The following is a 24,956-nucleotide window of genomic DNA, read 5'->3' as shown; positions in this document are numbered from 1 at the left end:
GTTCGATTCCCGGTCAGGGCACCTGCCCAGGTGGCAGGCTGGATTCCCAGTAGGCGGCAGGCGATCAGTTCTCTCTCACTGACGTTTCCCTCTCTCTCTCTCCCCCTTCCTCTCTAAAAGCAATCTATAATAACAAAAGCACAATATGCTAATTAGACCGGAAGTCCTTCTGGATGAAGCCGGGGCTGCAAGGGAAGTCCAGGTCCCGGGTGCCAGAGGGAAGCCGGTGCCGGCAGCTGAGGGGGGGTGGGGGGGAGGCCTACTCTTGCACAAATTTTGTGCATCGGGCCTCTAGTAAAAATACGTGTTTTAAAATGTACAGGAGGTCCTAGCAACCTTCAAGCCAGTGCCCCAAACAGGGGAACTGTGTCACTACAAAGCATGATCACACCTGACAATGGAGTTCACGGTACTGACACGCACTCATCTGTCTGTGTGTGCATCGTCCTATGCATCTGCCACCACACCATACAGCACTGGCCATCACAGCCTCCACACCATACAGCACTGGCCATCACAGCCACCACACCATACCGCCCTGGCCATCACAGCCTCCACACCATACAGCACTGGTCATCACAGCCACCACACCATACCGCCCTGGCCATCACAGCCACCACACCATACCGCCCTGGCCATCACAGCCACCACACCATACCGCCCTGGCCATCACAGCCACCACACCATACCGCCCTGGCCATCACAGCCACCACACCATACCGCCCTGGCCATCACAGCCACCACACCATACAGCACTGGCCATCACAGCCACCACCCCATACCGCCCTGGCCATCACAGCCACCACACCATACAGCACTGGCCATCACAGCCACCACCCCATACCGCCCTGGCCGTCACAGCCTCCACACCATACAGCACTGGCCGTCACAGCCTCCACACCATACAGCACTGGCCATCACAGCCTCCACACCATACAGCACTGGCCATCACAGCCTCTACACCATACAGCACTGGCCATCACAGCCACCACACCATACAGCACTGGCCATCACAGCCTCCACCCCATACAGCACTGGCCATCACAGCCTCCACACCATACAGCACTGGCCATCACAGCCTCCACCCCATACAGCACTGGCCATCACAGCCTCTACACCATACAGCACTGGCCATCACAGCCACCACACCATACCGCCCTGGCCGTCACAGCCTCCACACCATACAGCACTGGCCATCACAGCCTCCACACCATACAGCACTGGCCATCACAGCCTCCACACCATACAGCACTGGCCATCACAGCCACCACACCATACCGCCCTGGCCATCACAGCCACCACACCATACAGCACTGGTCATCACAGCCACCACACCATACAGCACTGGCCATCACAGCCACCACACCATACCGCCCTGGCCATCACAGCCACCACACCATACCGCCCTGGCCATCACAGCCACCACACCATACCGCCCTGGCCATCACAGCTCCCTCTCGAGCCCCACTCCCCAGCTCCTTGGCAACCACGGATTTGTTCTCCATCTTCCAGCCTACCATTTAGAGAACATAATGCGAGTAGAGTCAGGAGGGCCCGTGAAAGTGGCTTTCTTAGCCCAGCACAATTCTCTGGGGATGCAGCCAAGCTGCTCCTTGGACCAGCAGCGCACCCCCTCTTCCTGCTGGGCAGTTGTCCTGGTTTGACCGCTGTTTAACCACTCACCCGCTAAACAGCATCGGCGTGAGGTCCAATTTGGGGCTCTTAGGCATAAAGCTGTTATGAACATGCATGCACAGGTTTCCATGTAAACATACGTCTCATTTCTCTACAATAAATGCCTAAGAGTGTAAATGCTGGGTCACATATTAACTGCAGGTGGCCATCCTACTTCACATTCCCACCAGCAACATGAGCATCCTCGTCAGTGTCAGCGTCCTCATAACTTTTGAAACTAGAGACAACTACGTAAGCTTTCTGTGTTCACAGACCACTGTGCTAGTTCAGGAGCCGTGCTGCTTCCGTTTGATAGCAACACGGACACCCGCTCCGTAATCAGACCATCCCAGCAGAGCACCCTGGACTACCTGCGTCGGCGTGATGATGGGCACCCCGCCCACGATGTCCGTTCGGTAGGACACCTGCTTCTTCCCACCGTCCCCCGGGCGGCTTGGGTTTTCAGAATGAGGCTGTGAGTCTGACTGCTTTGGTACCTGAAACAGGAAGGGGAAGGAATGATCCCTTTTATCACAGAACTAGAGGCTCAGTGCACGAAATTCGTGCGGGGGGAGGGGGGGTGTCCCTCAGCCCAGCCTGCACCCTCTCCAATCTGGGACCCCTCGAGGGATGTCGGACTGCCCTCTCACAATCCAGGACTGCTGGCTCCCAACTACTCGCCTGCCTGCCTTCCTGATTGCCCCTAACCGCTTCTGCCTGCCAGCCTGATCACCCCCTAACCACTCCCCTGCCAGCCTGATTGATGCCTAACTGCCTTCCCCTGCCAGCCTGTTTGCCCCTAACTGCCTTCCCCTGCAAGCCTGGTCACCCCTAACTGCCCTCCCCTGCAGGCCTGGGTCCCCCCCAACTGCCCTTCCCTGCAGACCCAGTCACCCCCAACTTCTCTCCTCTGCAGCCGTGTCACCCCTAACTGCCCTCCCCAGCAGGCTTGATCGCCCCCAACTGTCCTCCCCAGCAGGCTTGATCGCCCCCAACTGTCCTCCCTTGCAGGCCTGGTCCCTCCCAACTGCCCTCCCCTGCTGGCCATCTTGTGGTGGCCATCTTGTGTCCACATGGGGGCAGGATCTTTGACAACATGGGGGCAGCCATCTCGTGTGTTAGAATGATGGTCAATCTGCATATTACTCTTTTATTAGATAGGATAGAGGCCTGGTGCATGGGTGAGGACCAGTTGGTTTGCCCTGAAGGGTGTCCCAGATCAGGGTGGGGGTTCCCTTGGGGCATGGGGCAGCCTGGGCGAGGGGCCTGTGGTGGATTGCAGGCCGGCCACGCCCCCCGGCAACCCAAGCAGAGGCCCTGGGATCTGGGGTTTATTTATCTTCTACAATTGAAACTTTGTAGCCTGGAGTGGAGCCAAGCCTTCTGCTCACTCCTGGTGGCAACCGTTGGGATTTATGTATCTTCTATAATTGAAACTTTGTAGCCTTAAGCGGAGGCCAAAGCAGGCCAAGGCAGCAAGTTTGGCTTCCTCCATCGCCAGGGGCAACCCTAGCCTCCTGCTCTCTCCAGCTCCGTGGCTGCCACCATTTCTGTTTGGATTTATGTATCTTCTATCACTGAAACTTTGTAGCCTTGAGTGGAGGCCTAGGCCGGCAAGGACAGGCGGAAAGCTTGGCTTCCTCCATTGCTGGGGAAACCCAAGCCTCCCTCCTGCTCTCTGTGGCTGTAGCCATCTTGGTTGGGTTTATTTGCATATTCCCTCCTGATTGGCTGGTGGGCATAGCAGAGTGATGGTTAATTTGCATATTACTCTTTCATTAGATAGGATTCCTATTTCCAGCTTAGTCTACTTACTTAAAACTAACACGTGTAAGAACTGCTGATAGTGTACATAACTTTAAGTGCTCACACGACTTTTTCTTTATCGCACGGCCACCATTTACTGAGTGCTCACGAGGGCAGGACTAGCTCCCACCTACTCTCGCCTCATCATCCCAGCCAGCCCTCTCCCGAGGGCGGGTTCCCGGCAACCCCGAGACAAGGCTCCAAGGCCCGGGAGACACTCCGTTCCAGCTGGGTCAGTGCGACTGTCCCCACACTCAGCCACCAAACTACACCGCTCACCCGAGCGCTTAACACCGTGTGCGGCTCTGAGCTGCCATCTCTTCCTTCCCTCCATCCCACCCAGGACTCTGCCATGTCCCTGTGGACAGGGACGGTGGAGTATTCATCATCTCTGGCTTTAGGGCAGAGCTACTACTGCAAAATACGGAGCAGTCACTACATGTTGAAAGACTGACTCAATGGACCAATCTAAACGCAGGAGAGAAGGAAATACTTAAATTAAAAGTCAAAGTGTTCCAAATAGCTTAAAACTTTTAGGAATTTCATTTTATTTACTTATGTATTTTTAAATATATTTTTATTGATTTCAGAGAGGAAGGGAGAGGGAGAGATAGAAACATCCATGATGAGGGAGAATCATGGATCAGCTGCCTCCTTCACTCCCCCTACTGGGGACTGAGCCCACAACCCTGGCATGTGCCCTGACTGGGAATCGAACCATGACCTCCTGGTTCATAGGTTGATGCTCAACCACTGAGCACGCCGGCCAGGCTTCATTTTATTTTTATATATGTTTTTATTACACTTGATCTTAGCCAAAAGGCCGAGAAGCGATATATGTATGTTTTTATTGATTTTAGAGAGGGAGGAAGGGAAAGGGAGAGAGAAACATCAATGAGACAGAAACGTTAACATCGATTGGCTGCCTCCTGCACGTCCCCTACAGGGGATCGAGCCCACAACCCAGGCACATGCCCTGACCGGAACTGAGCCAGCGACCTCTTGGTGCATGGGTCGATGCTCAACCACTGAGTCACACCAGCCGGGCAAAACTTCTCCGAACTTTAAAAATTCTTAAGGAATTCCAATACCTGTATCCGTGATAAACCCACAAGAACAAACTGTTAATACAGGGATTTCGTAGGTGAACGAACACCTCACTAACGTGGAGACAAAGGCATTGAAACTGCTTAACGTCCTGCTGACCGGTGCGAGCTAGCTCTGGAAGGCCGCAGCCTGGCTGCTTGTCAGCGGGAACTGTCAGTGTGCGTCAGCTCGGCCGAGGGCCTGGACCCGCCTCTCTAAGGCAGTGGTTCTCAACCTCCCTGATGCCGCGACCCTTTAATACAGCTCCTCATGTGGTGGTGACCCCCAGCCACAAAATTATTTTCGTTGCTACTTCATAACTGTAATTTTGCTACGGTCAATGAATAGTAATGTAAATATCTGTGTTTTCCGATGGTCTTAGGCGACCCTGCCAGCGGTTCTCAGCCTGTGGGTCACAGGTTGAGCCGCTGCTGTGGAGCCTAAGACCATCGGGCCGTCCCGCTGAGCACAGCCGCGGTTGTTGGCTCTGCCCTGAGTGCGAGGTAAATGTGACGGAGCATCTGCTGACTCGCACGGCAGTGTTTTTGGAGGACAGCTGTCGGGGTCAGTAAGACACCTGCCCTTCAGGGAACACACAGGCTCCCACAGGAAACCCGCCTGCCCCTTCCGTGCAGGCCTACTATGTGCTTCCCCACCAGCGTGTCGGGAGGAAAGAGGTGAGGAGTATCACCGGGGGTCAGACCCCACCTCCTTGCTGACCTCACCAGTGGGCGGAGAGCAGGGCCGCGGGCTGGCTGCAGTGTGGGGCCTTCACAGCCGGTGCGGCTCCCAGCTCCCCTCACCACCTAGGCAACCTGTGCAAGTCACTCAACCCTTTTCGTTTTATGTATTAAATGTATCGGGGTGACACTGGTCAGCATGAGTATATGGGGTTCAGGTGTGTGTCTCTATGGGACAGGATCTCTGTACTGCCCTGTGTCCCCCCCAGAGTCACACCCTCTCCCGTCACCTTAGGTACTAAACCTCCCGAGTCTCGCGCCTCCACATGCGTTAGGTAAGCCTCAGGGCAGGGCCCGGCGCAGGCGACGGTCCAACGAGCTCCTGTCCATCGGAAGACCAAGAAAGGAAGCCCGCGCGGAAGCAGAAGGCGCCGCACAGAACAGGGTGTGAGGGCAGCAAGCGCTGGCACGCGAGGGGGAAAGCGGGTGTGGCAAGAAGTTCAGAGCCGGAGACAAACTCCCCGAGGCCCATCCGTGGGCGCCCGCTGACCGCCGCGGCTCTTCGGATCCGTCCCTAAGCCTTGCTCAGTCCCATGCCCGTCACACCCTCCACCCCCAACAGCAGCCCAGTCATGTGGGGACGGGAACCCTACTCGCACTACCTGGGCGGTACAGGGAGACTCGTGCTCTGGAGAAAAAGCCCACATACCCTCCAGCACAACTCCCCGTGCATTTCCCCCGGAACCGTGGCTACAAGCGGTGCTGGGACCACAGGAACGCAGAGCGGGCTAACGCAGCATTCCTGGGCTGGTCTAAGGGCCACGGTCGCCACAGACAGGAAATGCATTCACATTCTGAACACCGACCTCTTCCAGAAACTGTGAGGAACAACCTACTGGCAATGCAGTTACTATCCAGAAGGTGTGTTTCCAAAATGTACCATTACTTCCAGACATTAAAACTTTAAAATACAAATACTTACTGTGATTTTTATAGCTTTGTTCAACACATTGACCCATTCTACTAGGTCCTGCTGATCATTAGCTTGTAGGAAATATTTCCTCATCCCTGCGTTCATAACTGTTGAGAGAAAAAATTAACTAAAATACATGGAATTGGCACTTACTACCTCCAAGTTTGTCTGCAGCAGATGAACACCACGCTAGGTTCAATGCTGTGACGATCGCAGCACTGCTGTTCTCTCTCAGTAACAAGGGTATCATTCTTATTCCTAACGGCCACGTCCTCCATTAAACAAAAATGCCACAATGTACTCGACCACCCCCTAATGACGGAGGTGTAGGCTGTTCCAGTTTTGGAAATTATGTGAACTATCCCAGTGAAACATACCTTTCTCCACACGTACACTGGCATTTCTACAGGGTAAGTCTCTAAACACAGACGTGTTGGGGCAAAGGGAATCCATTATAGATAGTGACAAGTTGTCTTCCCGAAAGGTTGACTCCCTTTACGTTCCCGCCAGTGCACGCAGAGACCCCCCAGCGAACGCTCCTCCCGGGCCCTGCCCACGCGCGCCTGTGTGGTGGGGGCCCCGCTCTCAGCTCCCCGCTGGGACACGGGGCCGGAGTGTGACAGCACTTCCCAGCCGTCCCTGCCGGCTCAGGCCCGCTCTGCCCACAGGAGGGCCTGACGGGAGACGGCAGGGAGTGAGGAGATGGGACTCGTGCAGCAGCACACAACCAGCTGGCCTGTCCCACGTCACCCTCCAGCTCCCTGCGGCCCCTCCGCCCAAGGCTCTGGGGATCCCGCCTCTCCCGGATGTCGCCCCAGCCCAGGGGGTGGTGGCTGCTCCACGCACTTTCCACTTTGTGGGTCACTCAGGCATCAGTGGAGACGAAAGCATCCGAGGCTCAGCTAGCCCACGGGGTGGGGGTGGGGGTGGGGGTGGAGGTGGGGGTGGGGGTGGGGGTGGAGGTGGGGGTGGGGGTGGGGGTGGAGGTGGGGGTGGGGGTAGACTGGGCGAGACACCGGGGAGCGGGGGAGAGGGGGTCGGGGGGAGCTTCTTCCTCCCCTGAAGGTGGTTCCGGGGAACCTGCCTGAGAACAACTCATCAGCCCGCAGGAGTGCTGTGCGCTTCGGGGACGGCTTTCGTTACAACGGGGTGTGGTCCCCCTAAACGTCAACCAGCGGCCATGAGACAAGGCTACTCACCAAAACAGAACTCCGCCTTGGGCCTCAGCTTAGTGGCATCGCTCACCTACCGAGAGAGAGATGCATCACTCGCTGCTGCCGTGCACCGTACCAGCCCCACGGTGCCCAGGGCCAGCGTGCGCTGCCCAGTCGTCACCACCTCCTCCTCCAGCACAGCCGGGGAACAAGCTCCAGGGAGCTGAGACGGGACGGCCGTGTACACGAGCTGCGGGCTCCCCGCGGAGCTGCGACAACGACCAACGCCCCCAGGTCTCTGTGAGCAAACGTGTGACCTCCCAAGGAAAGGCGAAGAATTCAAGGTGAACCTCTCAGTTTTATGTCACGCACACAAATATCTGTACTTTAACGTATTTTTCAAAACACCTCTACAGAACTGTGAGTTCTTCCCAAACTGCCTGTTTCTAAGTGAGCTGGGACCTCTCAGAGAAGATGAGGTGGGAGAAGGTACGCTTAAGGAAGTCCAACCGTCCCGCAGGCGTGAAGCTGGACGAGGAAGGAAGAGCCGGCCCGACCCTCTGGTGCGGGAGCAGCGGTCGCCAGCCGGTGGCCGCGGGCGCGGTGGTCCGCGAGGTCCGGGAGGTTGGGGACCGCTGCAGGGGGCACCGGGAGACGGGGTCTCGTTACCATGCAGCCCAGGCTCCCTTCGGAAGGTGAAGCACCCGACCGCCGCCGCTCGCCGCCCTCCTGTTGGTGACACAGCTCCTGGCAGCCCGTTCATGCCGACGGCCTGCTGGGCCCAGTGTGGGGACGGACAACTAGCATCTGTTTTACCTTCTAAGTCCGGCTCCCTAGGGATCTCAGCTGTAAAGCCACAGCTCTGAGTCACACTGCAGTGTGTCCAGGAGTGAATCTGGGGGAAGTGGCATGTCTACCGAGTTCAAACCCTTCCCCTCACACTTGCTAAGCTGGGGCAGAGATGGAAGTTAGCAGCTACACGGAGAGACGGACGTCCTCAAAGGGGAGCGACAGAAAAGGCAGCTGGCGGGCAGCCCGCTGGCTTAGTTAACAGCTCCCTTTTACAGAGATCCCGTCTTCCCACCTGAGACCCACACCAAGTTATACTGAATGTAAAATGTAACTGAAAAATAAAAACTGAAAGAAAGCAATCCTTGATTTAACATCAAGTACAAATAAAGTGCCAATATAAAGAATAAATAAATAAAGGCACACTTTACCTTGGAAAAACTTTTGGAAATAAAAAGAGCTCCCGTTTTTAAAAAGACCAGGCAATAAGCAGCTGTGGTAAAGACACAAGCAGATGGGCAGTGGCTCCCTCAGCTGCCTCTTCCAGGAAAATGGCTTTTCCACCCGATGTCACGAGTGAAGAGTGCTGGCGGCACGCTGACGCCCCAGTGCACGCGTGTATCCCACAGGCAATCAAGCCAACTGGAGATCTGGAATTCCCTGCCCCATGGATTCCATGCTCCCTATTAATAGTCTGTATGGGGTTTAAGCTGCAAGCTACCCTGAAGCATTTATTAAATGTCTTAATTTAAAAGGAGAAAAAAATAATAAATAAATAAGCTTTTAAAAAGTCTTACTTAATAGGAACACTTGACGTCAACTTAAACATTTGTCTCATAAATTTACATTATATGGCCTTAACATAAAAAGTTTCCCTTAAAATATGTAATCTTTATTGTCCAACGGCTAATTCTTTTGTCAATGAGAATGAATAGTTCTATTGTTATACTGATAACAAAGTATTTTATTTATAAAAATATCTTTTAAACAGAGACACATTGTAAACTGGTCTCTTGTTGAAGACCTTGCTAACAAATCCCAACATATGCAAAACAGTAAGCATATGCATCTTCTTCAGCTACCATGGTGCTGCTTTCCACATCTCAGATCTTAAGTCATCCACAAAAATATTACTGTGTGTAAAACACAAACCCCCAGAATAGAAAATACCTGACATTATCAAATCAAAATTTTTGAAAAGAAAAACAGTATTACAAAAATGCCAGAAAAGCCCAGCTGGTGTGGTTCAGTGGTTAAGCACCGACCCACGAACCAGGAGGTCACGGTTCGATTCCCTGTCAAGACACAGGCCTAAGTTGTGGGCTCGATCCCCAGTGTGGGGCGTGCAGGAGGCAGCCAATCAATGATTCTCTCTCATCACTGATGTTTCCATCTCTCTCTCCCTTTTCCTCCCTCTCTGAAATAAATATTTTTTTAAATGCCAGAAAAATCAACAAACAAGAAAACAAATTAGTAGAGAGAAAGTGAAAGATCAGGGGGGGCCCTGACCGGTTTGGCTCAGTGGATAGAGCGTCGGCCTGCGGACTGAAGGGTCCCAGGTTCGATTCCGGTCAAGGGCATGTACCTCGGTTGAGGGCACATCCCCAGTAGGAGGTGTGCAAGAGGCAGCTGATCGATGTTTCTCTCTCATCGATGTTTCTAACTCTCTATCCCTCTCCCTTCCTCTCTGTAAAAAATCAATAGAATATATTAAAAAAAAAAAAAAAAGAAAAGAAAGATGAGGGGGGAAAAAATCAATCTTTTATCATAAAGACTAGAGGCCCAGTGCACAAATTCGTGCACCAGTGGGGTCCCTCAGCCTGGCCTGCATCGGGCCAAAAATGGCTCTCCAACATCCCCTGAGGGGTCCCAGATTGCGAGAGGGTGCAGGCCAGGCACCGGTCGGAGTGTCTGCCCCCTGGTGGTCAGTGCACATCTTAGTGAGTGGTTGAATGGCCTTAGCATATCATTAGCATATTACACTTTGATTGGTTGAACGGCTGACCAGACTACCGGACACTTAGCATATTAGGCTTTTATTATATAGGATGGTTCATATTTTCCTCAAAATAAAGCATAAAGAAAAAATAAAGGTAATGGAAACAGTTTAAGTAAATATAATACAAACTTAGAAAAATGGTCTCCGTTTCCCAAAGATAGAACCTAATTGCTAACTGATTTCTCTCCTTCTGCTGTTCACTTATTACAGAAGTTACTGTAAACGTTTGCAATGTGTTACATCCTGTAAGTTAATTCCATATTCTTCCTAATTTTATCAAAAACATGCTAACAGTAGTATTTGGGTCCTATTTTCAGTACGATTTGAACCTGAACATCATCATTAAATGACACAGAAAGGAAACTGTTCCTTTTGTTCACACTGCCATTCTAAGAGACTTCAATTCAAGCATAAATGTAATTAGTACAGAAAGATCACCTTTGAAATGTAGGTAAGTTTAATGGCTCCAACCCGTGATGATCCAGAAGGGAGGTTCTAGAAGAAATTATTAATACATAATTAATATCCAACCTCATGGCTGTTATCATTCTCTACACATTTAAAAAGTTAATAAATTAAAACTTTTAGCATCACATTTTATAAATCAGCCTTTTCAGTTCAAGTCCCTCCTAGGTCTGAAGTCAACTTGTCACCCATTTTGACACCACAGGTAACAAACCAAGTCTACTCCGTCTCACCGTAACAGGTTCGGTAACTGCAGAGCTGTTTTTGTCACTGTGCCTAAGCTCTTCCTGGGCCTGGAAACCCACGACAAGCCCTGGCCAGTGTGGCTGGGCTGAGCATCACCCACCCTGCGCGCTGAAAGGCTGTCAGTCACTTCCTGCTCAGGCTCATTCCCCGGTGCAGACTCAATCCCCAGCAGGGGGTGTGCAGGAGGCAGCCAATCTATACTTCTCTTTCACTGATATTTCTCTCTCTCCCCCCACCCCTCCCTCCCTCTCCCTTCCTCTGTGTCTCTGAAAGTCAAGAACTTATTTTTTTTTATATTTTTTCAAAATCTATAAACAAGATCAGATTTTGTTCCTGAAAGCAATGGGAAAAAATATTTAAAGACATAAAACCACTGCAAGAAATTTCAAAAGACTATACATATTACTTTGTTCTATTAAAATTTAATTAAGTATATCTTAAAAAAAAAAAGACTGAATTATCTCCTATTTAAAAACTTTATCTATATTAATACTATTTATTTTTTTAAAAAATTTAAGTTATTAATTGGTACTCTTTAAACCATGCCAGGGAATGTACATATTGATACTTTCACACTAAATATTTTTATTCCTCCCTTAACAAGTTTGGAATGTGATTTATGTCTTGAAAGAGAGAATCTTTTCTGGCCAAGGCTATCGGGAAAGACTCTGCAGGAAGAAACGACATCTGAAGGAAAAATCTGGAACACAAGAGCAGAGAAAGACTATTCCGGGAGAGAACAGAGCTCCAGCGCAGAGGGACTCTCAGAGGCGCGGCCTGACAGAGGAAGTGGCTGCAGGACAAGGGCCCGCGGGCTGGGAGCCTGAGCCGAGACCTTCTTAGGGGACCTCAACGACAAGCAAAGACCGCGGAGCTCACCCTGGCAAGAATCTGAAACCATCAGCGAAAGCTTGTGAGCAGTTCTGTCATCAAAACTGTGCTTTAATTAATACACCCTGTAAAATAACAAACCGGATGGATTATAGAGGAGGAAGATGGGGGTAAGAAAACCAGATAAAGGAATCTGGAAAGAAACATATAAAAGACTGACAGAATGTTTCAAAAGGAAAATTAAAACAATCTTGATTTTTAAAGTTTCCCCCACTGCAGATTAAACAAGATCAACTTTTAATGGACTTCATAACAACGTGATTAAAAACCGCTGGGCTTGTCCTCACGAGTGAGTAGGAAGGACATTTCTCAGGCGTCTCTACGCTAACGGCACGGAAGCTAAAACCCCTCCGAGACCAGACTCCCAGACACGAGCCTGGTGCTGCTGACGGGACAGGTCTTTTCTCGCCTTTCCCTCCCACATGACATAAAACTGCATACGTTTTGCTTTAAACTGCATACAATGGTCAGGCTTCCAAATATAAACCACAAATAAATATGGACATAAAATTACAATTTTTAGTGTGTAACTGTAAGTGATTGTGTTCTTATTCAAAATGTTTTACATTTAGAGGGTTCTGTCTGATGGCTTTTTAAATTTGGGATAAGGGAATTAAGTGTTAAAATGTCTTCAGGCTCTTCAATTACTACCAAAGTGATTTTTTTTTAAATACGTTTTTATTGATTTCAGAGAGGAAGGGAGAGGGAGAGAGAGCTAGAAACATCAATGATGAGAGAACCATTGATCGGCAGCCTACTGGGGCTCGGGCATGTGTCCTGGACTGGAATCAAACCCAGGACCCTCAGTCCACAGGCCAGCGCTCTATCCACTGAGCCAAACTGGCTGGGGCCAAAGTGACTTTTGTCAAACACTGCTACCCCCTCCCTTCAAAATCCATCATGTCTGTAAGTCCGCCACACGCCTGCCATCCAACCGGATGACACGGCTCTAAGCCTGGGTGAGAAGGCGAGAAGCTGCGCTGGGGCTGCGCGAAGCGGGGCCACCGATCAGCCACAGCACAAGGAGAGAGTGGCTGGGAGTGAAAGCCATGCAGAGCACCCAGAACCTATGGACCGCACGGCTGCTGCCAAGTTCAACTGGAAAACGTGGGCTTCAAAGGACGTTGCCGGACGATGAACAGGAAATAATAAACTCACGTGACATTTAAGACAAAAAGCGAAGTCAGCCACTTGTTCTCCCGCATTCCTGCAGCCTTTCTGCCGAAAACCGCTTCCAGGTTTCTCCGCATCCTCTTCCTACACAGCTACTGGGTTTCCACCACTACCCCGCCCTCCGCCAAGCAGGACGCCCCAGCTCAGCCCTAAGAACAGACTAGGTGGGTTTTCAATCAATGGCTAGTGACGAAGAAGACAAAACAGGAAAAATGGCTCCCCAAGAACAGGTGAGCCAGACGAATGCACTTCCATGGTTAGGGTTAGGGCGGTCAGTGTAACACGTTATGGCACTGTAACCGTAGCACCTAGGTTGAATCACATGAGATTGCCATTTTTAGTGCATGAAAATACTGCAGCATTGGCAACTTCATATGGTTCAATCTAATATAACACTCTCCACACGACGTTTACTGAAGTTTTCATGCAAGATGGAAGTCTGTATGAATACATGTAAAAGCGACACCAAGCTGGCACGGATGACGAGTACAATGGCTGGCAGAACCAAGGCTGTACGAGATCCCCTTCCCTGAAATGAAGAGACACGTTTACTGAGAACTGAGGAAAAGGGCAGGTTTAAAACTCTGCACTACATCCGGAAAAGCCAATGCTAACTACACCACAGAAATCCGGTCCCAAGAGTCCGTGTGAAGAAGACCCGGCTGAGTGCAAACTTGAACACGCACCTCCGGCTCCAGCCAGGCCGCGGGCTCAGTCGGGCGCACTGCCGGCCGTTCTCCCAGCACGGCCACCACGGCCCCGCCTCCGGGCCAGAACCACCTGGGGCTCCAGGCCAGTTTCTCAGGTCACCGCCTCCAGGAAGGCCTTCCCTCCCTCTGCTGGCGGGAGCCACAGCCCTTCTCTCCCTTCCAGTCTGCTTCCTTCCCTGTCATAAGCACGTCCGCTTGGTGCCTCTGGTCTTTCAGCTCGTGGAAGTGGCAAGTCCGGATACAGGGAGGGGTTCTCAGGAGCAGAACCTGTGACATGAGGGCTGAAAAGCCAACCCGGACTTTAACGTAAAGCCCCGGAGAACCAGATGCAAGTGGGCCAGGTCCTGCGGAGAGACGCGTGCCGGAGGGACAGCAGCCGAGAGCTCACCGCTCGCGGGGGTGAGGAGACCAGGCAAGGGCCCGGCTCACGGCCATGAGAAGGTGCCAGGGGACTGGTGGCTTCCAGCTCAGCTTTGGCAAGGCGTTGGGAGGGCCTGTGCCACAGGAAAAGGGAGGAAATCGGCCTGCCGTTGGAAGCAAAGGGAACGATGAACTTCTGACATGCGCTGCCCTCCCTGCCACTGCCTCCGGTCAGGTAAACACAGGTGTGAATGATGCGGCTGCAGAGCCAGGTCACCACCACCCAGGACAGCTGGCTACACCCAGAGGTGGCGGCCAGTAAGCTCTTAAGGATAAGGAGAGCCCTAGCCGGTGTGGCTCAGTGGAGAGAGCATCGGCCTGCAGACTGAAGGGTCCCAGGTTCGATTCCGCTCAAGGGCACATGCCTGGGTTGCGGGCTCGATCCCCAGTGGGGGGCGTGCAGGAGGCAGCTAATCAATGACTCACTCATCATTGATGTTTCTATCTCTCTGTCCCTCTCCCTTTCTCTCTGAAATCAATAAAAATATATTTTTTTTAAAAAAAAAGGAGAGAAAAGACAGTTCCTGGCAAAAAAGAGTCTCATCCCAGCCTGCACTCCAATAATATCATCGGGATTAAAATACAAATTACCCTGCAAACCTGAAAGGCTGCGTGAGGACAAAGGTCCGGACTTACCTAACGGAGAGTCGAAGGGGAAAAGGAGGGTTCGTGGGGAGAAGACCCAGGAACGGGATCAAGGCTCACAGAACAAGGAACAACTGAAGCCGTCGCAAACAGAACAGGTACTCCTCAGCGAATGCAGTCCGAACAACGGGAAGGTGAAGACCAGGGTAGGTGGGTTTCTTGCATTAATTCAGGAGGCTGAATTAACACCCAGGCCCCTGACAACTCAAATTCTATATGAACACATACAAACGCGTGAGCGTGTACGCCTGCCCCTCACCCCGTCGGTGCAGGGGAGTAAAGGCGCTAGCTGGTGTCGGGTGCGGTCCGCCCTGCGCACAGCGCAGACCCCGTCCGGCCTGCTCTCCCGGCCGCAGGCTCCTCGCCTGCCCAAGGGGCCCACTGACCAGAACAGCTCGGACGTTGGCTAGGGACTCATCTCTGGCTCTGCACATGCTTCCTGGCAACATGCACCTCGTTAATAGAGAGGCTCGGGTAGAGAAGGCATAAAACTGCCCCGCAGGTGGTCCCCATCCAGGCTCTCACCTGCAGCTTACAACGTCTACCCCTGGCGACTCACAGACACAGTAAAACCAAGTGGATTTCCACCACGGAGGCCGCTGCGCTGGCTGACACTCCAGTCCTCACGCCACACGACCAAAGGCCGGCGTCGTGCACGAGTGTCAGCTAGTGTGTGCGCATGTTTCCAAAAGGCAGCCGCCACCTTAGAGACAGCAGCTCACACCGACAGCAGCGGCCGCCAGCCGGCGGTCCGCAGACTGGGGGTCCGTGAGGTCTGGAAGGTCGGCAGCCGCTGACCTAAAGGGTTCTAAGTTTTCTACCAGAGCTAGTGTCTCTCTCCCAGGGAGGAAAAGCATGTGTGACGCATCCATTTTTATCAAATAAATTTCGTTTCATCTTCTGAAACTCAAATAGACAGCAGGAGCTGGGGCCGGGCAGAGAGAGTGCCCGCGCAGAATCGGGTCTAAATGCATACTGTTTTGGAAGACAGATCCCAACATCACAGGGTGTCAAATACTTTGACAATGAAAACCCCGGCATGCTTTTGAAGAAGGGAAGCCGCTTGGATTGTACAAACCTGTGGATTATCCATGTACCATACAAAACTATCTTCTCTGGTATCCAGGATGAAGTACCTTCGAAGAAATTTACCACTATTTTCATTTTCTTCGATGTCTAGAAAACCACAAATGCGATTCTGACGATCCACATAAGGCATTTCTGAGCTTGCACATCACACTGTAAGACAAAAACACCAAGGGTAAGTATTTCTCAGTGGACTTTGAGGATACACCGTGCTATGGTATGATTTGTCCAACCCACTCCCGACACCAGGAGGGAGCCGGTCAAGGTGAACACTACAAAGCCTGGGCAAAGTCTCTTTTAAAACCAGGGAGTGTGAGTGGTTACGCAGGGCGACTGCTCCCACTGATGAGGACGAAGGAGGCTGTGCACCTCCCTGAATGACGTCCTTACGTCCCCTGAACCAGGCCAAGCGGACCGGAGACCCAGCCACCCACAGTGCGTTTCCTCACTTGGAAGTCAGGAGCCTACCGGTCAGGCGGCTCCCGGGTATTTCAAATACACAAGACAGCAGCGGCTACTCCCCCGGCCACGGCCACGTACTGTGTGCTGGGCTCTGGGCTTCTCTTCCACGCACTTCCCCCTTTAGCCCTCAAAATGCCTCTGAGCGGCACCATCTTTCCCGTTTCCGACGAGAAGCTGACCACTGCGGAGGGGAGTGCTGTCCCACGACGAGAGAACTAGCAGGAAACGGATCAAAACGTGACCCAGGTCCTTGGGCTCCACAGCCTGTACTTAATCTCTACACCCCCTGCCGCTCCAGAACCTTCCCTTCCTAAAACTAAACCGGATCCAAACAGAGCCGGCGGCCATCACGGAGAGAAGCAGGCACCACGTGTCCCCTGGTGGACTGCAGCGTCTCCGGTGACGTGAACGTACCATAACCGAGAGCAAGCTGTTACCTGGACCTGTCACCAAGTCCCTCGAGCTGCCTACTTCCAACTACCCATCGACAGGAAATGAAGGGCTCCGAGGAACCCCATAAACGGGGTTCAATCACCAAAGCCAGACGGGGAAAGGCCAGCACAGAGCCCCGTTTCTTCAGCAAAGCTGTGCCCACAGGGGAGGAGGAGCGAGGCTGCAGGTGCGGGGAGACTTCGGGGACAGCGTGCTGTGCTTCTGACGGGCCGGCACTGCTACTGTGCTGACGAACGCTAAAACCAGGGCTTGGGTTAAAAGCAGTGTTGACAGTCATCTTCTCCAGAACCTTCCTGATGTGCCTGCCGGGCACCGTGTACCCAGCACCTCGGGGCAGCAGAACGGATTTCTCCAACTGGCTCTGCCTGAAAAGGCCCCAGGAAGGCTTAACTCAGTGAGAACTCCACTGGGACGAACAGACTTGCACTACTTGATTTCAAGGTTTACAATAAAGCCACAGCAATAAAGACAGGGCGGAAAGGTAGCTCTGATAGATCAATAAAACCGAAGAGCACCCAGAAGCAGAACCACACACGGTGTCAGTATTTTCAACAAAGATGCCAAGGGGCTCCACAGGGGAAGGACGGTCTTTCGACGAACGGCGGAAACGACCCGCTGTCCGTGTGGAAATGAATGAGCCGGAAACGGCCAGGGCGCTAACGTAAAGGCTGCAGCAGGACAGCTTCCCAAAACACCCAGGAGCACGTCTTCAGGACCCCGGGCGGGAGCCAGACGCCTCAGAGAACATGCGAGAAGCTGGGCCAGGTAATGGCTCATACCCTGGACGGAGTGAAATTAAGAGCTTCTCTTTGAAGGAAACCCCTAAGAAATGAAAAGAAAAAAGGAAGAAAAAACAAACAAACAAACAAATAAATCCAAAGACAAGCCACAGATGGGAGAAAATATCCAGTACGTTTATACCAAATAACCAATATCCAAGAACAGGCACAGAATTATTATTATAAGTCAATAATAAAGCAACCAGCCAAATAGAAAAATGGACAAAAAAGATGAAGACAAGCCAACAAAGAAATGTATCTATATATGGTAAATCAGCAGGTAAAAGATGATCATCCTTACTCAGGAAGGTATTGCAAAGGACACCGTCAGAGGCCACCACATACCTACTAGAATGGCTAAAACCAACAAAACACCTGAGCCGCCAAACGCTGACAAGCATGAACAAATGAACACTCGCATACACTGATGCTGGGAATGCAAAATGATTCCGCATCATGGGAATACCGTCTGGCAGGTTCGTGTAGAGCCATACGTACTCTCTCGATGGGACCAGCAATCCCACACGTAGGTATGTGCCCACGGGAAGTGAACGCCCATGTTCACACAGAGAACCTCAGGGACATGTTTACAGCGACGTGGTCCACAACCGGCAAAAGCACAAACAAGCAAATGCCGCTCCCTCTGGTAAATGGATAACTCTGGGGCCCAGGCCCCTGGTCGGCAAACCGCGGCTCGCGAGCCACAGGCGGCTCTTGGGCCCCTTGAGTGTGGCTCTTCCACAAAATACCACGGCCTGGGCGAGTCTATTCTGAAGAAGTGGCGTTAGAAGAAGTTTAAGTTTAAAACATGTGGCTCTCCAAAGAAATGTCCATCGCTGTGCTGTTGGTATGTGGCTCTGTGACTAAGGAGTTTGCCGACCACTGGCCTCGACAATGGAAGACTATTCAGCAATATAAAGGGTCAAGCGGCTGATACACACACACAGGTGAGTCTCAAATGTCCTTTGCTAAGTGAAAGCAGCCAGACCAAGGGAGAAAGGAAGAAAGGAAGAAACTGGGACAGCTCCTAGCTCAGCGGGTGGAGGGCGGGGTGCCTCTGCGGGTGAGTCCTCCTTACTGACCGTTTGTTTCTCTGCGGGGAATACAGGCTCCAGGAGAGCAGGGACTTGTGTTTCTGTTTACGCGTGCTTTTCACATGCCTAAAACAGCTGCTGGCACACGGAGGCCTCAGTAACCATTTGTTGAGTGAAGTATTAAGAAACCCATAATTACTGCAACTAATCTCAATGTTTAATTTCCCAAAAACAAACTTGCATGTTCCTCATCAGACAAGAAATCATTCAGCAGATTTATCGGACTGGTTTGTTTAGATGACAGAAGGAAAAAGGTTCAAACGCTGTATTTCTGTTTGGATTTGTATCATTTTTAGTAAAGTTCGTATGAGGCAAGAATAGATAAAATTTTATGATTAAAACCTCCCCAATATTTATCCTTCAGCATTACTTATGCTCTAACATATCCTATATAATAAAAGGCTAATATGCAAATTGTCCCCTTGACTGGGAGTTCAACTAGGAGTTCGACCAGGGGGCGGGGCCGGCCAATGGCCCATGGCCCCTCCCCCCGGCCAGCCCAGCCTGATTGGCGCAGGCAGGCAGGACCCCACCCGTGCACAAATTCGTGCACCAGGCCTCTAGTGATTAGATAATACAATCAGCGATAATTAACAAACTCATAGTGAATACTTCATCAGTCAGGAACCAGGAAGTAAGCCAAACAATGAAAACAAAAGTCAGAGACAGAAAAGAAAAAGGAAGGAGTTACGTTCTGCAGCGCGAGGCCTGGTTAGGTCCTCAGGACCTTGCTATTCTGTTCACTAGATGTTGGGTGAGACCATCCTTATTCTCCCCAAACTGCTGACACACACAGCTGAGCATGTATGGACATCGGGACCAAACCTCGGGGGGCCACAGGACACCCCCACAGACCTCTGGGCTCCAGCACCCTGACCGATGCCTCCCCGTCGTTCCACACCATGCAAGCAGCTGACAGAAGACAGAGGAAGCACGCAGAAGTCTCCGGGGAGAGCACAGGGAACGGAGGGGTGCTCACCCCAAACAGGGCCAGGGGACACCCAAGAGCATCATTCCCGAGAGGAGTAGGGCTGCAGGAGAGCCTGGCACCTCCTTCTCCAGGGCCGTGTCTGCGCAGGAAATGCGGGGTCAGGGAGGGGCCGACAGCGGGTCACGCGGAAGCTGCAGAAGGTAACCGACTGGGCTATCTCGCTGGCACGAACAAACCCTGGCCGCACGAGGACATCTCCCCAGCCCACCTTGGCACACGCGCTCCCAGGAGCCGGGGAGGACTGACAGGCAGGGACAGGAGGGCAGTGCAGGCAGCAAACGTCAGGCTCGCGAACTCGGGGCGAGGGCGCTCCCTGCACAGTCTCACCAAAGGCCCGTGCGGACTCCGGCCAGAGCACCCTGGCTGCCACCGTTAAACAAGGAGCTTCATCTTTTAAAACACATTTTTACTGATTCCAGAGAGGAAGGGAGGGGAGAGAGAGAAACATCGATGAGAATCACTGATTGGCTGCCTCCTGCACGCCCCCTACTGGGGATCGAGACCGCAACCCAGGCCTGTGCCCTGACTGGGAATCGAACCGTGACCTCCTGGTTCATAGGTCAGCGCTCAGCCACAGAGCCACCACGACCAGGCCATAAGAGAGCTTTGACACTCCCAGGTCCGAAATGCTGTCCTTTCACTGCTTCTTCTGACCAGTCCCATCCAAGAGATCCCAGCAGAGGGCCAAGAAGGCCCTATCCCGGGCACACACAGCCCCGGGCACACACAGCCCCGGCCAGCCAAGGGCTCCCCAGCAAGCGCCCCCCCCCCCCACCCGGGGGTAAGTAAGGGAGGACAGCCTCACACGGCAGAGGAGACGGACGGGTCCAACCGGAGCTCTGGACAGCTGTGCATGTGGAAAGCTATCCCCGGCCCACGATGCCATGAGGCAGGAGCGAGGGGGAGAGGGACACCTACTAGTCACAATGACAAGCGGTGGGTGTTGGAAGACGGGTGTGTGTGCGTTCCCAACAGCGGGACTGCGGAGCGGCACCACTGCCTGGGAGGGGGAGGGGGCACATCCCCTCGGTGCCCGGGGCGTCCTTTCTCAGGAAGCGGGCCGGCGGGCCCAGCACCCAGCACCGGGCTCCATGGCTCCCTCGCCAAGTCTGAGCCACATGAAGGGGCGCCACCACAACCGCGGGCGGGCACACCTACCGGCCGGCCGGACGCGGCAGACACGGATCCCGGGTTCCTCGCAGGAAAAGATACTTCTGGCTCTCAGACTCCCTCGCAGATTTAAGGAGACCCTAAATGACTGATTTCCTTTCACGTTCAACAGAGATCCCAGCTCAAAAAAGCTTATGCTATGAACCCCCCCAAACACTGTCTTCCTGAATCCACCCACTCGTCTAATTCAAAGGCTCCTCAAACCAGGGGTCCTCAAACTGCGGCTCGCGGGCCACATGCGGCCCGCCGAGGACATGGATCCGGCCCGCCAGAGCCGCTGCCTGTCCTGCTTAGCAGCCGACGCGTCCCGGGCCCGCAGTGCGCATAGGAATTTGTTCATAGTTTTTTTTTTAAACTATAGTCCGGCCCTCCAACGGTCTGAGGGACAGTGAACTGGCCCCGTTTAAAAAGTTTGAGGACCCCTGCCCCAAACAAACAGCAGGCGTGTTTGCTGAAGTGCCGTCCAGGAATTACCAGGGCATACATTCTATCACACCGCAGCTACTAGAAAAATACCACTTAGAGCTCCAAGGGCTTAACGTCACCCATTAAGCATAACAGAGTCCTATGGCTGTAACAACTACCAACAGGAATTTTGAGTTTTAAATAAAAACACCCCCTACTTTTATGTTCCTAAAAATAACTAAGCATTATAGACAAGCATCTACGGCCACCAACGTGTCTGCCTGAAGACTCTGCTTCTGATACTACATCAGTTTCCAAACGTGTGTCCTTACAAATGGTCTAAAGAATTAAAAGTAACTTTAGTATTTACCTCCTACCGAAGTCATTTTACTGTATCACTGGGGATCTGAACGAGAGGAGAGTCACCTTGAGATGTAACAGGGAATTCTAACATTAACAGGGAATTCTAACATTAACAGGGAATTCTGACATTCCCAAGAGTAAAGGCTCAAGCAGGTGAAAAGGTGCTGGTGCGTGACCTCGGCTCACAGCTCACAGCCCCGGAGGCCGTTGCTGCTCTAACACCTGAAAGTTTCTATTGATAAAAGCAGAGTGTGAGTAACTACGGTCACATCTGAATAATCACTACATTCTATTCAGAAAACCATTGTCTTCCCCATTCTTTGTTGTTGTTGCTAATCCTCACCCTAGGGTATTTTCCCATTGATTTTTTAGAGTAAATGGGGGTGAGAGGGAGGGAGAGGAAGAGAAGGAGGGAGGGGAAGGGAAGGGGGGGAGAGAGCGAGAGAGGAACCCGTGAGAGAGACACCTCTCTCAACGATTGGTTGCCTCCCGCACACGCCCCAGCGGGTACCTGCCCTTGACCAGGAATCAAACCTGTGCCCCTCTGGTGTGTGGGCAATAGCTCTAACCACTCGGCACACCGACCAGGGCCTTTCCCATTCTTAAATGACAGAAGTATTTAAATAAGAACAAAAAGTAATGCCTGAGCAGCGTGGCTCAGTGGTTGAGCATCAACCCATGAACCAGGAGGTCCCTGGTACAATTCCCCGTCAGGGCACAGGCCCAGGTTGCAGGCTCCATCCCCAGTGGGGGGCGTGCAGGAGGCAGCCGATCCATGATTCTCTCTCATCACTGATGTTTCCAGCTCTCCCTTCCTCTCTGAAACCAATAAAAAAAGTACATACTTTTTAAAAAAGAGAGTAACTACTTAACATCAAGCAATATTCCAATGGCAAAATCTGACTTACATTGTTCTAATAAATGAGTTCACAGATTTCATTCTGGGTTATAAATTCCCATAGAGTCAAAATAGCTGGTTTTTGCAGTGTGACTATAAGAACTTCCAGGCTCAGGAAAAGTCATGTTTTTAAAGCTGCCCTGAATGTTTCTGGAGAGAAGCTCCTATGGAAATACGAACTGTCCCCATCCTTCTCGGGGGTCTCCCATACCATCATCCCACTAACAACACGGGCACTGCCCGCGGTCCCTTCCCTATTCCTGCTGTCCCTGCACACGTCTAAAAAGGGCCTTCCGCTCGGGGCCCCGCGGCTTCCGAGCGATTGTGCGCTCATCCTGTTGTGCTGTCCCTCCCGCCGGCGGCCGGCTCTGCGGCCACCTCTCCCCGCCGCCGGCAAACGCGGGGACGTGAGGGCACAGCCTGCGGCTCCCCCCCCCCCGCGGAGCCATGAAACGCAGCTCTGTGATGAGGAAGGTAGCAGGGGGCAGGAAGCCGCCCGTCTCAGTACACATCGCACCTTCACCTCCACAAGTCACCGGAAAGGACGCAGCAGCCCCCGCCCCTGCCGCAGGCGACTCCTCCAGAGCCTGCCCCCGGGCCCCCGGGCCCCGGGGCTCCCGGCGCCGTCCACGACCCCACGGTGAGCGCGCTCCGCTCGCTTCCACACACCTGCGGGGCCGCATCCGCACTCGGACTGCACTTCCCGTGGGAAGACGTGGCCGGTCGGAAAAGGAGGGTTCAACAAGCTCTACTTGGGGGTGCGGTGGGGTGCGTTGGGGGGGGGGGGGCGGGGGGTTGCCACCGTCCGTTCAGGTGAACGTTTGCGTTCGCAATGTAACAGGCATCTCAGTCCCAACGAGTCGCACCGCTTTTGGAAATAACAACTCAAGTCCTTCGGATGGTGAGGAAAAGCCGCCGTTTTTACAAAATGATCTTTTTCACTTCTTTCCGGAATCACGGAAGGCTTGCCCACATTTTGCTGCTCCAAGGGCGTGACACACGCACACTGTGCACGCCGAGGGCGCGGGGGGCACGCGGGGTTTCCGAGCTACAGGCCGCCCGTCCCCGCCGCGAACCCACGGGAAAGAGGGTTCCAGTTCGGCAGCTAACAACGCGCGGGGCAGCGCCTTCGCGGCGGCGGCGGCGGCCTCACGAACACAGACGGCGGTGACCGTCCAGGAAGCACAGGTGTCTCGGGCCCGGAGGTGAGAGGGAGGCGGGCCCCCTGCCTGCTCCTTCCACCTCCGCCCCCGCGCGACCTGCCCCCACGCGGCCGTCGGGGTTCCGGACTCACACCCGGACGCTCGGCGCGGGCGGAGCCCCCTCGAACCCTGAGCCACAGGCCCCCTCCGACGGTCTCCCCAGGAGGGTCCGCGGGGAGCACAGCGGGGCCTCCACCACGCGGCGCCTTCCGCCACCCCCCCCCCCCGCGCGACCTGGGCGGGCCCCTCCCCATGGCCGCCGCCACCACCTGAGCCTCAGGTGCGAAGGTGACGCGCTCAAACTGCGCGGTTCCCGGGCGTAGGGCGGGGCCGACGGGGACCCGGCGCGACCCGAAGGCCAAGCTTCGCCCTAAAGCCGGGACCCGCCGCCCGAAGGTGGGCCCGCGGCGCAGCGCTGGGGGCTGGGCCGGCGGGGGCTCCGGGCAGCGGCCGGCGGGAGACCCGGAGGGGGGCGCGGGCGGGCGGCGGGGAGAAGGGCGCGGCCGCACTGGGTGCCTGACCCTGGGAAGGGGTCCCCCCCCCCGAGGCCTCCCGCCCTCGCCGCCCGGAGGTCGCACGACAATGAGGCGCCGCGGGGAGAGGACCCGCCCCTCCCGCTCGGCCTGTCCCGGCGCAGGTGAGCGCCCGCGGCCTCGCCCAGGTGCGGTGCGCGCGCCAGGGGAGAGGCCGCCGCCCGCCGTCCGCCGCCCGCCCCGCACTCACCAGCGCCGCCGGCCCCTCGGCGGACCGCGGCCGCCTCCTGCTCCCTCCGCCGGCGCGGCGCTCCCGGGTCCCGCCTCGCCTCGCCCCCGCCCGGCACGCCGCGCTCCTCACGCCGGCTCTCCGCGGCCTCCGCCCGGATCCCCTCGCCGCCCCGGCCGCGCTCCCACCAGCGCCGACTGCCCGAGCGGTGCCCACGACGGCCCCTGCGCACTGCGCACGCGCGCCGCGCCGCCGCGGCCCCCAGACGGCGGCCGAGATTCCCGAGCGGGCACTCCCAGGCCACGAGACTACAATTCCCGGCAGGCCCCGCGCGGTCCGGCGAGCCGGGTTATCCGGAGTCTTCCTGCTTCCCGGGGAGGAGGCTTCGGGCACGTCGGGGCGGGTCGCGCGCCGAGTTCTAGGCCCCTGCGCGGCGGAGCATCCTGGGATTCGTAGTTTTCGACCACAAGGGGCTTGGCTCGGGGGCGGGGCTCTGGGTTCTCTGATGTCATCGCTTGGAATAGAGCTTCGCGGCACCGGCATCTGCAAAGACAGGCTTCGCTCGTTTGCAGATCATCTGTTGGCCAGCTGTCCGTCCCATCCTCGGTGCGGGAGGCACAAACGCACTGGCTGCGGCGCG

At 54.1% G+C, this 24,956-nt stretch overlaps 1 protein-coding gene across 6 annotated transcripts in view; it reads right to left on the bottom strand.

Annotated features, from left to right (window-relative positions):
• PLEKHA1 (pleckstrin homology domain containing A1) overlaps window positions 1–24,474 on the bottom strand; it is a 36,420-nt gene extending 11,946 nt beyond the window's left edge. For 3 of the 6 annotated variants that reach the window (XM_080641757.1, XM_080641758.1, XM_080641756.1), the window contains exons 1-6: window positions 24,338–24,474; window positions 15,790–15,950; window positions 10,600–10,656; window positions 7,419–7,464; window positions 6,229–6,326; window positions 2,046–2,171 (exon numbers count right to left, since the gene is read on the bottom strand). In XM_080641757.1, the coding sequence (XP_080497883.1) occupies window positions 2,046–2,171; window positions 6,229–6,326; window positions 7,419–7,464; window positions 10,600–10,656; window positions 15,790–15,930 (468 nt within the window). In that variant the 5' untranslated portion in view covers window positions 15,931–15,950; window positions 24,338–24,474. The remainder of the gene's footprint in view (window positions 1–2,045; window positions 2,172–6,228; window positions 6,327–7,418; window positions 7,465–10,599; window positions 10,657–15,789; window positions 15,951–24,337) is intronic. The other 3 variants (XM_080641760.1, XM_080641759.1, XM_080641761.1) reach the window with 2 other exon arrangements.
• Window positions 24,475–24,956: the final 482 nt, after the last annotated feature.

Source organism: Plecotus auritus (genome assembly GCF_963455305.1).
Source record: "Plecotus auritus genome assembly, chromosome: 9".
NCBI classification, from domain to species: Eukaryota; Metazoa; Chordata; class Mammalia; order Chiroptera; family Vespertilionidae; genus Plecotus; species Plecotus auritus.
This window is presented reverse-complemented; position numbering and strand designations above follow the sequence as displayed.